This window comes from Microplitis mediator, chromosome 1 (assembly GCF_029852145.1).
Source record: "Microplitis mediator isolate UGA2020A chromosome 1, iyMicMedi2.1, whole genome shotgun sequence".
NCBI lineage: Eukaryota > Metazoa > Arthropoda > Insecta > Hymenoptera > Braconidae > Microplitis > Microplitis mediator.
In genome coordinates this window covers 3,459,700-3,473,271 of record NC_079969.1, presented here as the reverse complement: position 1 = coordinate 3,473,271, position 13,572 = coordinate 3,459,700, and the positions used below count along the sequence as shown (strand labels likewise).

The following is a 13,572-nucleotide window of genomic DNA, read 5'->3' as shown; positions in this document are numbered from 1 at the left end:
TTCATTCTCTCTCGGACAAGTTAACCTTCAAACTAATTTAGTAGTACCGCATATTTTGAACTTTGACAAATTACCTAAATTATTTTCTAAAAATAATTTACATTCAATCTCTAAAATTTTGCTTTCTGACTTAATCTAATTAATTATTTTTTTAGATCTTATAATTCGACTTTAGCTTTAGATGGTTTTTTAGAATCCTGCTTTGCTGGTTTAGGGGCAGGTTTTTCCGGCTGTTTATTTTTCTTTTCTTTTGATTCAATTTTTTTACTTTTAAACTCAGGTATTTTATCGATAGAAAGTCTAGCGAGAAAATTATTGAATGGACTTCCAAGCCACATATAATTATTCAGAATAAAAGCGGAACTTATATTGGAAATTTCTTCGCTGTTGGATATCAACACGTCTAGAATTTTTCCATCGTTATCAATTCTTAAAACGATACTTCGCTCTGAGAATACAGATGGCGCACTTCGGAATGACCCGATCCAATAATAAGCTCGACTGCAATAACTATTAGGGTAAATTGTGTCCAATAATTTGAATGGAAGCTTTAATAAGGTGAGGAAACGAATTATCATTTTACGAATTAACGGGTGAGGAAGTAGAGATTGGGTAAGATGGGGCTCATCCTCGTCTGCAACGACGACTAAGCTCACTAAGAAATTACCCTGGTTGTCTGAATGAATATTATCAGGAAGACCGGGTAATCCCTCGACCATAATCTCGCCATTTCCGGCTTTTGGCCCTTTTAGATAATACTTTATTATTCGGGACAGTGAAGTTTCGGCAACGATTACGAAATTTTCGTCCTCACTGAGTCTGATACCATTGGCAAATCCAAGATTTTCTAACAAAACTTTATTCTCCTTTGTTTTCGCATTGTAATGTATCAATCTATGGGAAATAAAGAAGTAATAATTTTTAGACTGAGAAAATAATTTAAATTCAGACGAATCCCATTAAGTCTGCTAGTTGATGGAGGAGCGGAAATTTTCGGGAATGTCTGGCCCTATCCAAAAAATCCACGTGGAAATCCAACTTGGATTCCCATAGAAGTGTCGGATAGATTCTCATGTGGTTTCTTTAGAAAACCAGCATAGATTCTTACGTAGATTTCCCATAGAAATTCAAACCATGCAGAAATCCATATAGGAACGAAATTTAGATTCCTATGGGGATTTTTACAATGAATTCCCATAGAAATTCAAACCATGCAAAAATCTATGTAGGAACCAAGTTTAGATTCCTATGGGGATTTTTATAATGAATTGCTATAGAAATTCATACCATGCAAAAATTCATATAGAAACCAAGTTTAGATTCCTATGGGGATTTTTACAATGAATTCCCATAGAAATTCAAACCATGCAAAAATCTATGTAGGAATTAAGTTTAGATTCCTACGGGGATTTTTACGATGAATTCCTATAGAAATTCGTACCATGCAAAAATCCATATAGAAACCAAGTTTAGATTCCTATGGGGATTTTTACAGCAAATTCCCATAGAAAGTCAAACCATGCAAAAATCCATATAGAAACCAAGTTTAGATTCCTATGGGGATTTTTACAATTAATTCCCATAGAAATTCATACCATGCAAAAATCCATATAAGAACCAAGTTTAGATTCCTATAGAGATTTTTACAGTGAATTCCCATAGAAATTCAAACTATGCAAAAATTCATATGAACCAAGTTTAGATTCTTACGGGGATTTTTACAACGGATTCCCATAGAAATTCAAATCATGCAAAAATCTATGTAGGAACCAAGTTTAGATTCCTACGGGGATTTTTACAATGAATTCCCATAGAAATTCAGACTATGCAAAAATCTATTTAGGAACAAAGTTTAAATTCCTATGGGGATTTTTACAACGGATTCCCATAGAAATTCAAACCATGCAAAAATCTATGTAGGAATTATATTCAGATTCCTATGGGGATTTTTACAATGAATTCCCATAGAAATTCAAACCATGCATTTCTATATGTATTTGTCATATGGGAATCGAGGTACCCACACTTCCCTACATGGATTCCTATGCAAATCCGTATACTCCCATGTATACGTTTGTAAATTCATAGTTTTCTATATGGAATTCTATGGATTCCCATAAAATCCTACATGGATTTTTTTGGATATGGCCTTCTCCAGTGAAGACTACACGCATGCGCTTTTACATCTGCATGAATACTGCATATATAAATATATACACCCATACAAATGTACAACATCGAGTGGGAGACAGCGAAGCTCGTAGTGGGGGTCAAGATTGAGGGGAAGATCAGACTTATTGGAATTCGACTGTAATTATAAAACTACTTACCGTCCACTCGGATCGCTCAGTATCGAAAATAATCCCTCGAAAAGTTTAAAATTAGTGTTCGAATCTGTCCAATAGAGATCGCCATTGCTGGCAATATCGATACTGTTAGGAATCATCGGAATCTTTCCTTCAATAGGCTGTGATGTATCGACTATTTTTTCATAGTTACCGGTTTTTACATCGACTTTGAAGATACCGTAATACGTGTCGACGACATAAAGATTTCCGTTCTTATCAAACTTCAAACCTAACGGCCTACCACATAAATCTTCTTCCCACATGTTGTCTAAAATAAATGTGTGATTGCAAAAAAATAGGCAATTATTTTTTTTTAATTTAATTTTACGCGCAATTTTTTTTATACTCACGGCAAGTTTTTCCAAATCTCACTACTTCTACAAAATCATTGCCGACAAGTTTATAAACGCCGCCTCCAGCAGCAGAAAAATATAAAACGCCATCATAGGCGTCGAAAGATTCAGGTCCGAATAATTTCCCTTGGAAAAGTTTTTCAGCTTTACTCAAATTTTCATTGGGTATTGGCTTGGAAATCTTTGTAGGCAACGTGATACTAATGGAAAATAAAAATAATAAAAAAAATACCCCATAGAAAAAAAATATTTGATGTGAAAAAAAAACTTTTTTTTACTTGTGAGGCTTGAAATCGATATTTGGCGGCAATCCAGGCATAAAAGTTATTATTGCTAAGAATGTGCAAATCCACACAAATCCGGTTCCTAGAGATTTTAAGTATCCCATTGTGGAAATTTATTCTGCTTACGATTTATTCTGAAATGAAGTTTTTATTCATTAATTTAAACGGATTACAAAAACTTTTAAATGAATTGAAGTTAAGCGGCTTAAGGTCAATCTTGGGCAGTACCCCCTCCCCTTTACTTTTTAAATAAATCCCATGACTTTCAATTGCACAGAATTAGATATTTACGTCATAAGGCCGCAAAGTGGTGATTTACCGACAATGTACTGAAGTTTGTGGCGCGAATTTGCAAAAACGAGTGTAAATGTAACGTCCGAAGCGAAGCCGAAGACGGTTATTACACTCGTTTTTGTAAAAAAGCGTCACAAACGTCATGCGAGTCTGAATCGCCAATGAGCGGCCATAAGACATACGTTATTTTTTGTCACTATGCTCAAAAAATTCAATTTGAGAGACGCGCAGCCTCAAAAATGTTACATTCACTTGTAATTTATACATGCGTAAGCGATCACTTAAGGGTTCATTAATTATTTTTTACTTTCTATTACTTACAGAAAAATATTTATTAATTATTTAATAAGTATGTTAAATACTGTAATAAAGACACTAATCCCTAGACTGCAACTTGTGTTAGTGATAGGTGACATGGCGTCGTTATTAGTAGTAATTAAATTGAAAAACTACTCAAAATCTTCGGTCGGTAAGCTAGAATGCGATTCTTTTCTCTATAGACCCTTTCATTTTCGTCCGGTTGTAGACAAAAAGTACAGTCAAGAGGCATTTTGCGGCCTAGGTCGCAAAACAGAGACGGTAAAGTAGGGTCTCCGGAAATCAGCACGCCACCCGTGCTCGAAAATTGAACTTTCTGAGCAAGTATAACCAAAAAAAAGATGATACTGAAGTTAGCCGACGTCCAATAATTTTTGGATTTTTTTTTAAACAATAAATTATTTTTTAACAAATATTTGAAAAAATTGCACCAACAGTTTATTAAATTTTCTACATGTGCATATTTTTTTTTTAAATTTAATCGTTCAAACAGAAATTCAAAAATTTTTAACTGTCTGCTAACTTCAGGATCATAAAAAAAGGATTTCTTAGCTCAAGAAAATTTTTTACTTTACCCAATAAATTTTTTGTATTACGAATTGAAAAATAAAATTTTCTTGAAGCGAGAAAAAAATTTCTTGAGCCAAGAACTTTTCTGCATTGAGAATTAAAAATATAAATTTTCTTGTACGGAAAAAAATTATCTTGAGTCAAGAAAAAATTTTAGAAGACAAAAGTTTTCGGGACCAAGTCAAGATTTTCTTGACCCAAGAGAATTTGTAGTCAGAGGAAATTTCTACTTTACCCAATAAATTTTTTGTATTACGAATTGAAAAATAAAATTTTCTTGAAGCGAGAAAAAAATTTCTTGAGCCAAGAACTTTTCTGCATTGAGAATTAAAAATATAAATTTTCTTGTACGGAAAAAAATTATCTTGAGTCAAGAAAAAATTTTAGAAGACAAAAGTTTTCGGGACCAAGTCAAGATTTTCTTGACCCAAGAGAATTTGTGGTCAGAGGAAATTTCTACTTTACCCAAGAAAATTGAAATTTTCAAAAAAATTTTCTTTAATCAAGAATATTTACTCATCCGAAATCCTTTTTTTCTGTGTCGAAGCCGTACAAAAATTTGAATACCAAATTCTAAAAAAAAAACTGAATCACTTTTTGAGAAACGACAGCGTAATTAAAATTTCGCTATGATATAAATTTAAAAAAACTAGTAATTAAAGTAACGTTACTTTCTACGTTCACAGAACTAAAAAAAAAAATTACACATAATTTTTTTATTTTTAATATAACTTAATAAGCAATCCACCCATTTATTATCAGTTCGATAAATAATTATTTTGAATTGATTAAAACCTGCTTACGTGTGTCAAAATTTTTCACAATTGGTGTCATCTATTAAATAATATTACATTGAAATTCGCTTACCCGCTTAGTGAACTGAAAATTATTTAAATATTCAGCCTCGATAAAACTGAATATAATTGAATTAATTCTTCAATTGTCGATTCCTTAATTGATGTTAATAAGTATTTAACTAATAAATATCACTGCAATGATACTCACGAAAGACTAGCAGACAACTGTGTATATAATACCTCGTCTTAACTAACGGTTATTTCTGGTTCCCTGGCAACCGGCGATCTCAATGAGACCTCTAGATAAAGCAACTATCACAACCCATGAAGACTCGTGTAATAAATGATAATTTTTAATCTTTTTACTGTTCAAAAATCAATGTTTAAATAAGAAACAAAAACATGTCATTACTATGCAATTTTTTTTATAAATATAACAGTATTAAGAATTTCGCAACAAAATAATTTAGAATTTTTTTAAATTATTGGCAATAGACAGGACAAAAATAAAAAAAATATATGAGAGTTGGATATTTTATCGATCAAACTGTCGAAAAGTTTTGAAAGATTATTAGAAGTTTAATTTAACGAAATTGGAAGTTCGTTGAGAAAAATCATGATTGCGAAAAACGGGTAAAATGGATTATAATCAAAGATTTAGCGGAAGAAAGTTTAAATGATAATTTACTAATAATAGAGTATTTTATTATTACATTGCAAGTTTTATAATCTTATGTAGGATACGTGATTATTAATTGTAGGAGAGAACGGGGCACGACGGCCCTCTTAAGCCGGTAATTATTTTTTATGGCTTTTAATCTATAAGTCAACCTAATTTAGTCCTTTCTTAAGCAAATCCATTAAGATTTTTCCTTGCATTTATAATCATATATATATATATATAAATATATCAATGTGCCCATATTTAAATATGTGTATAGATTATTAAGAAACAAAGGAATTAATTTAAACTGAAAATTATTAACATGAAGACAGATAATTATTGATAATTAATCGATCGATAAAATATCTAGGTATTGAGAAAGAAATAAATTCCATAAGTGTTCATAGCTGATAAAATATAATAAATATTTCAAAAATTATATATATGTTCATATATAAAATAAATAATTGAACTCACCAAATTCAATTGATGCTAGATTAGATTGCAGCGTACCAAAAATACTTACGTTAGTATAGGAATTTTTACCATGCCAATATAGGGATTTTATTTATGCACACGAAATGACATTTCTATTTATGTTCACATGGAAATTCGCACTATTTCAACATAGAAAAATTTACTGTCATCATAGGAATTAAATGGACGGATTTTTGCAATAACGTCTTAACTAACCTTATAAGTCCGTCCAAATATTCTTATGTTGTATGGTGAATTTTCCTATGCAGACATAGTGAAACTTCCTACGAGAGCACAGGAAATATTACTATGAATCATAGGAAAACTAATGGAAGTTATAATTTTTAGTTTAGTCTTGCATTTTGATCTTGGTTTCAGTCTTGTTCTTGTTCATTCGGTCTTGATCTTGGTCTTGCTAGTGTTTGTATGATCTTGGTCTTAGTCTTACAAAATCGCAAAACCAAGACCAAGACTGCAAGACCAAGACAGATTTTGCTCATCACTAGACAGCATTCAAGTCGGAATAACTGCTTTACGTCATTTTGAAGGCTTCCCCAAACAGTCTTATGATGTCTTCTTAAAGGTGTCATTTAAGAGTTCTTGAAGACTCCATAAATAAGACGTCAGTTTTGTGACATCTAAATGTATTATTTTTTTTAACTTCTTTATGAAGTCAAAATTAGGGGCTCCTTAAGACGTCATGGTAAATTCCCTGCTTAAAAAATCCGATAGATTCTTATAACTGTATGTATAAGGTCCTATACTTTAGCGCTTCCCATAGAACTCATTCATTCTTATAAAATCTCTATGGAAATTTATGAGAATCTACTGGATTCTATCAGATTTGCTAAACAAGATTCATACTGAAGTCTTATTTGCGAAGTCAGAAAAAAAAACTCTTCTTAAAGACGTCTTACTGAGTTCGCTAGGTGACACATTTGACATCTTGAGAACTTCTTTGAGATGTTGAATGAGACGTCCAAATCATAAATAGGAACTCATTCAGAACTTATCAAGACGTAATTTTACTATCCGGGTACTTGTTTTTTTTTAGTATAATTGCATAAGAATCATTCTAATGTTGACATGGTAAAAATTTCTATCATAGCATCGAAGTTTCCTCAATGCTAACATAGAAATTTTTCTTATCTTACATATTTATTCGTATGACATCAACATACGGATTTTTACTATGCACCATAGGAATAATTACTTACCATAGTAAAATTGTCTATGTCAAAATTGGAAAAATATTTATGCGCTAATAGAAAATAGTCATTTTTTTCCGTGTATAAACTCATCGATGCAGATATCGTTTAACTTTTGCTGGTAAAATTTTACCGCACACAAGTGCGGTAAAATATAAACGTACGATTGTAACCCAGTGATTTAGTAAATGATAAGAAATCAGACACTAAATTCATAAATATGTAACAATGATTTATATTGTCGCATGTATAAATTATAATCATTGACAGATGAATAGATAATTAATGGCATTGTGTAATAACACTCTTCATATATTTTATCGAGCGTTAATAAACGCACGGCTGAAATGAGTCTATCTGTGATATAACAGTTATACAACCGTAAATTAGCAAACTTGGAGAAAATTATAAGTTAGATTGAAATAAACCGTTAATGATTTGCAGATTTATATATTATACATTTAATTTATCGTAAGGACAAATGTTACAGGTAGTTAAATACCTTTTTTTCGAATTTAAAAATTACTTGATTTTATGAATCTTTCGATGATTTTTTTACAACTGATAAATAAACTACTGTACATTATACCGGTGACGAGCTTAAATATCCGTGGACAAAATATCCGCAAAAAATATCCATCAGACAAAATATCCGCAGACAAAAAATCTGTAGACAAAATATCCGTAAAAAAATTCAATTGATTAAATATTTTTGTAATTGCAAACACACAAAATTCGTGAAAAAAGAGCGCTATGTTTTACACCTATTTATGTATGTATCAATCATATGTATTTTCGCATGAAGTATTTGATGAATTAAATGATAAATATTTATAAAATATGATTTTAATAACTTTCTTTTACTGTTATTTTAGCTATGAAAATTTTGATCTGATGAATTCATCCCTTTGTTACGTCAATTTTCAGGATATTCTGTCCATAGATATTTTATTCATCGGATATTATTTCCGCGGATATTTTGTCGCGGATATTTTGTCTGCGGATATGTTGTTACGCAACCATTATACCTCTTAGAAAATTGAATTATTATTTTTCTTACTTCAAAATCCAAATTACGATTGTCCAAGTCTTCGATAAGTCCACATCCGGCTCAAGTAATCAACACACTAATGAGTACCACAATAACTAAGTCTTTTATTCCGAGTCAGTTATATATATGTATATATTTTATCATTATAAACCCGTAAATAAAAATATACTGATACCACATTTTGTCAGGGAAACACTTTCTTGCCAGGTGTACTCAGGTCAAGGCTGTGACTTTCGCTGAGCGATGGCCGCTCGTCACGTGAGACAAATGATTAATTAATTATTCAAGAGGTCAAAATGTATAACAATCATCACAATATATACGAGACCAGTGGGGCTTTTTCTTAGGGTCTAAAGCCCCCCTCCCTTTGTTTAACTCCCCAGCCCCGGTAATTTTTTTCAAATTTACAGGCAATGTCTAATAAATTCAAAATGCAGTATACTCATATATTTAGTTTTCATTTATCCTGTATGAAAATAACATATATGGTCAAAATATATGATAAATATCAGAAAATATATGTGGCCAATTTAACTATATTTTCTGATATATTTTTTTTTATATTAAAAATATAATACTCATCATATACGAGTCCATATATGTTTAGCATATATAAAATATATATGTCAATCATATACAAAAAATATATTTTTATCATATATGAAAATATATATTCTTGTCATATACGAAAACTATATTTTTATCATACATAAAAATATATATTTCTATCATATACGAAAAATATATTCTGATGATATATAAAAACATATATTTATATTGTGTATGGAAAAAAAAAGTTTCTTATTCGTATGACCAACTCCAATTAAATTAGATATAAATTTTAATATACTCTTAAAATTGCAGTTAAAATTTTCAAAATTAGTTAATTTGATGCGAATATATGTACCCATATACATATACATACACCGAATAAAATATATGCTTAAATATAACAAAGAAAATATATGGTGCCATGTATACTATAAATTATATGCTACCATATATTTTATTTCATATAAAAATTTTATATTTTTTGAATATAAAAGGAAATATATCAATACAATATATTATAAGGTAAATGTAAATGTATATATAGCTTAATATAAAAAACATATAAGTTACATATATGGAATACATATATTTACTACTGTATATAATTTTATATTAAATCGGCCAAAATCTCTATATGATTTTTTATAATATACAATATAATATATCATATATTTTTTTGTTGCAAACATATATGATTTTATATATTTTAACCATATATTGTTCTTTCATACGGGTATAGAGGATTGAGGAGAGGTAATAATTACTACAAATATTATCTACTTAAAAAATTGTAATTTCTTTTTATATTTACTAGTAAATTAAACATTTTATTAATAATTAATTTATTGTTACTTTAATATTTAATTATATTAATTACCTTAAGTATATTCAAGAATTGTTTATAATTTAATTGTTATTATTATAATTATTTTTAAATTGTAAGTACGACTAGAGGCACTATCGAAGCTTCAATTTCTAGCGACGATTTTTTTGCCTAAATTATAATTTAATTATTTTAATGAATTCAATGGCTTTCGTTATTTATTTTCAACAATAAATTTAAAACTATCATCAAAATTAATTACAGTAATTAATAAAAATTGAATTTTATTCGCTAATTTATTAATTAAAGAATAAACTGTAGTACTAAAAATTTTTAAAATATTTAAGTGTAGATTTTTTTCATTTTTTTCATCCTTCGTATTTTTATAAATTGAGTAATTAATTTTACTTGTTCTATATAATCATTAATTCGTTTCATTTTTTTTTTAATTATTTCATTAAAATTATTGCTAAATAATATACGCAAATCTTCCAATAATATTTTTTGGAAGAACTACAAATTCTAAGATTGCAAATTTATTTCATTTTAAAACATTTTTACATTAACGTTTATCGTGAATAATAATTATTACTATTATTATGACCAGTTGAGCAGTGCGAAGTTTTTTCTAAATCAATACAGAGTGTCACTAAATTTTTTTTTATAAATTTCAGTGTAATGACTAAAAGTTTAATAAGAATTTTCATTTTTTTCTTTAATACATCAACAGTTTTTATACAAATTCTGTGTCAGAAATTCAAATTCCCGTTTAGTGGAAATTCCCTATCAAAAAAATCCATATGGAAATTTACCCTAGATTCTTATATGGGTTCTCTCGCCGTTTTCGAGGAATTCCCATATGGTTTCCTATAGGAATCCAGCATTGAACTGATATAAATTCTCACATGGGTTCCTATGGAAATTCATACATGCTGAATTTATATGGGAGGCTAGTATGGGTTCCCATGTGGATTTTTACGGAATTTCCCATGGGAATCCAGGTCTCTACAGTTTCCTATGGGGATTTTCCATGCGGAAATTTAGATACCCATGGGTTTCTTACATGAATTTCCATATGGGAATTATAGTTTCTTATATGAGTTTCCTACATAAGAATTCAGGTGCCCACAATTTCTTAGAAATTTTTCATATGGGAATTCAGATACCCAATTTCCTATGGGAAAATTCTGTATGGAAATCCACATACCCATGGGTTTCGTACATGGAATTTCATATGGAAATTATGATTTATTATATGAATTTCCTACATGAAAATCCAGGTGCCCACAATTTCCTAGAGATTTTTCATACGGGAATTCAGATACCCAATTTCCTATGGGAAAATTTTTACGGAAATCCAGATACCCATGAGATTTCATATGGAAATTATAATTTATTATATGGGTTTCCTACATGGGAATCCAGGTGCCCACAATTTTCTAGAGATTTTTCACATGGGAATTCAGATACCCAATTTCCTATGGGAAAATTCCGTATGGAAATCCAAGTACCCATAGTTTCCTACGTGGATTTCCCATATGGGAATCGTAGCCATGGTTTCCCACATGGATTCTTATATAAATCCATACTTTTCTATATGGATTCCTATGGGTTCCCATGCAATCCCATAGATTTTTTTGATATGGAATAAAACTGTGACTCAAACAATGACAGAAATTCAAAATTTTCATTACAGATGTGTCGAAAAATGATCTACAAGCCACGAAAAAAAGTATAAATTTCCAATCCGCGTGATTGTCACATTCACCTTCGAGTCGACAATTACACACATGGGTTGAAATAACCCATTTTCTCTACATGTGCAGTATACTGTTTGGCAAAACACAAGTTACACTTACGCTAATAGTTGATCACCATTGGTCTCAAATTAAATTGTTTCTTACAAAAACACGATTTCACTGCGGGTGATGTCAGCCAACTTCACCCTGGTCTGAAATCGTCTATTTTAATCCCTCGTCACACAATATACTAATTTTTTTATCACTTGAATTAAAATTGTGAGTTTCAATGCCTGTTTTGTCAGTCGAAACAAACCAATTTTAGACCAACACAATTTTGCGGGCAGAAACTGATCAGTTTTCTTTTCTACAGAAGAAACTTATGGGTTTCTGCCCGCGCACTAATAAATTTGTTAAGATTTTCGGGCAAAGTTCTCTTACGAGAAACACGAAATTTCTCATACTAAATACGACTGATTTTCGAATAGAAGGAAATAAAAAAATAATAGAATTATTTTTAAACACCGATTAGAAAAGACATTAATTAAATTTTTATTGTCATTCATTAACACGATTGATTAATCCCGCTTGCCCAGAAAACTCTTAATACTTTTGTAATGATAATCAATTATTAGTATTTTGTAATTTTCAAAAAGTTACAAAGTTAAAAATACATGATCCTGAAGTTAGTAGCCAATTAAAAATTTTCGGATTTTTTTTTCAACAAATCAATTACAAAAAAAAAAAAAAAAAAAAAAAAGAAAAATGCACTTGTAGAAAACTAAAAAAACTACAAGTGCAATTTTTTAAAATATTTTTTTTTTTATAATTTATCTGTTCTAGAAAAATTCAAAAATTATTTGACGTCTGCTGACTTCAGCATCGGAAAAATACATAATTTGAGTTCCGGTTCTTTGACAAATAAATTTTAGTAGTAGTATTATTTCCATTGTGTAGAATTTTCTATAAAAGAGGAATTTATTTACTCATCAAATTTGAATATTTTTTAATTACTGAGCTGCTAAATAATAAAAAAAAATTAATTACTTAAATTACACAAAAAAATACTAAAAAATTTTTGTAAAATCTTAGATAAATTATTTTCCATACTGATAATTAACAAATGCATTAAAAAAAAATATAATTGACACTTAAAAAAATTAATTTTTTATTTTACTTAATCATTTATTCGACATGTGCGCAATTAATAACGAATTGATTGTTTAATTTCTATTTTTATTTTTTATTAAATTTAATTTCTCGTCTACTTTTAATCCAATTGATTAATCCAATTTCTAATTATTATTTAATGAACTATTATCACTATTAATTATAGAAACATTAAATACTAATTATTGATTCAAAAATTTAATTACAAGTTTAAGTGGAAGCGAATTTAAAAAGGCAAGAATTGCTATTTTTTTTTGTAATTTTTTTGGTTTTTTTTTCTATTCTCGATAATTATTAAACATTTTTAATAATTAATTATTAATGAGCTATTAATTATTATATTAATTAATTTTATTCACAACACAATAATTAATTAGAACTTATTAATTAGTTAATTATTTGTCAGCTGATTATTGAACTGTAAAAAATTTTCGGAGTGAACGCAGATTTAAATCTGGAGTCAATTCGGAGTAAATTTGAATTTAAATCCGGAGTCAATTCGGAGTAAATGTGAATTTAAATCCGGAGTAAATTCGGAGCAGATGTGAATTTAAATCCGGAGTAAATTCGGATCAGATGTGAATTTATATCCGGAGTAAATTCGGAGCAGATGATTGTGTATTTTTTTAATTTCCTTGGAGTAAAATTTACTTTGAAGGGGAGTTTATTTTCATATTTAAATTGCAAATCAGAATTAACTCTCTATTGACTCCGTATGCGGAGTTATTTTTTTAAACTCCGGAACTCCTGCAGAATTAATTCGGAGCAAATTACTGTGTATTTACTTAATTCTTTTGGAGTAAAAATCACTCCAAGTTTATTATTAAAAATTTAACTCCGGATCGGAATCAGAATTCGGATCTTAAAGAAAGCCAGATGACGAAATCATTCATCAGAAAAAAAATTCAAATTGACTCCGTATGC

General features: G+C 29.3%; 1 protein-coding gene across 3 annotated transcripts; it reads right to left on the bottom strand.

The window, feature by feature from the left end:
• Window positions 1-111: 111 nt before the first annotated feature.
• On the bottom strand, window positions 112-8,516 carry LOC130664706 (adipocyte plasma membrane-associated protein Hemomucin-like). Of its 3 annotated transcripts, XM_057464779.1 has the most exons (6): window positions 5,035-5,242; window positions 4,684-4,740; window positions 2,980-3,119; window positions 2,699-2,901; window positions 2,331-2,616; window positions 112-894 (listed from the first exon to the last, which is right to left on the bottom strand). In XM_057464779.1, exons 3-6 carry the CDS (start codon window positions 3,087-3,089, stop codon window positions 159-161), a joined length of 1,335 nt encoding a protein of 444 aa, XP_057320762.1. In that variant the 5' UTR covers window positions 3,090-3,119; window positions 4,684-4,740; window positions 5,035-5,242; the 3' UTR covers window positions 112-158. The 3 variants fall into 3 exon arrangements, with proteins under 3 accessions (XP_057320762.1, XP_057320770.1, XP_057320752.1); XM_057464787.1 differs by lacking the exons at window positions 4,684-4,740; window positions 5,035-5,242 and adding an exon at window positions 8,374-8,516; XM_057464769.1 differs by lacking the exon at window positions 4,684-4,740 and having other exon boundaries at window positions 5,035-5,241.
• Window positions 8,517-13,572: the final 5,056 nt, after the last annotated feature.

What these genes read in the sequence shown, in the direction of transcription:
- LOC130664706 (XM_057464787.1), bottom strand. Translation starts at nt 3,089, where the DNA reads ATGGGATACTTAAAATCTCTAGGAACCGGATTTGTGTGGATTTGCACA. An exon ending in ATCGATTTCAAGCCTCACAA is followed by an intron (nt 2,902 to 2,979) that starts GTAAAAAAAAGT and finishes ATTTTCCATTAG; the next exon opens with TATCACGTTGCCTACAAAGA. An exon ending in GAGATTTGGAAAAACTTGCC is followed by an intron (nt 2,617 to 2,698) that starts GTGAGTATAAAA and finishes CATTTATTTTAG; the next exon opens with ACAACATGTGGGAAGAAGAT.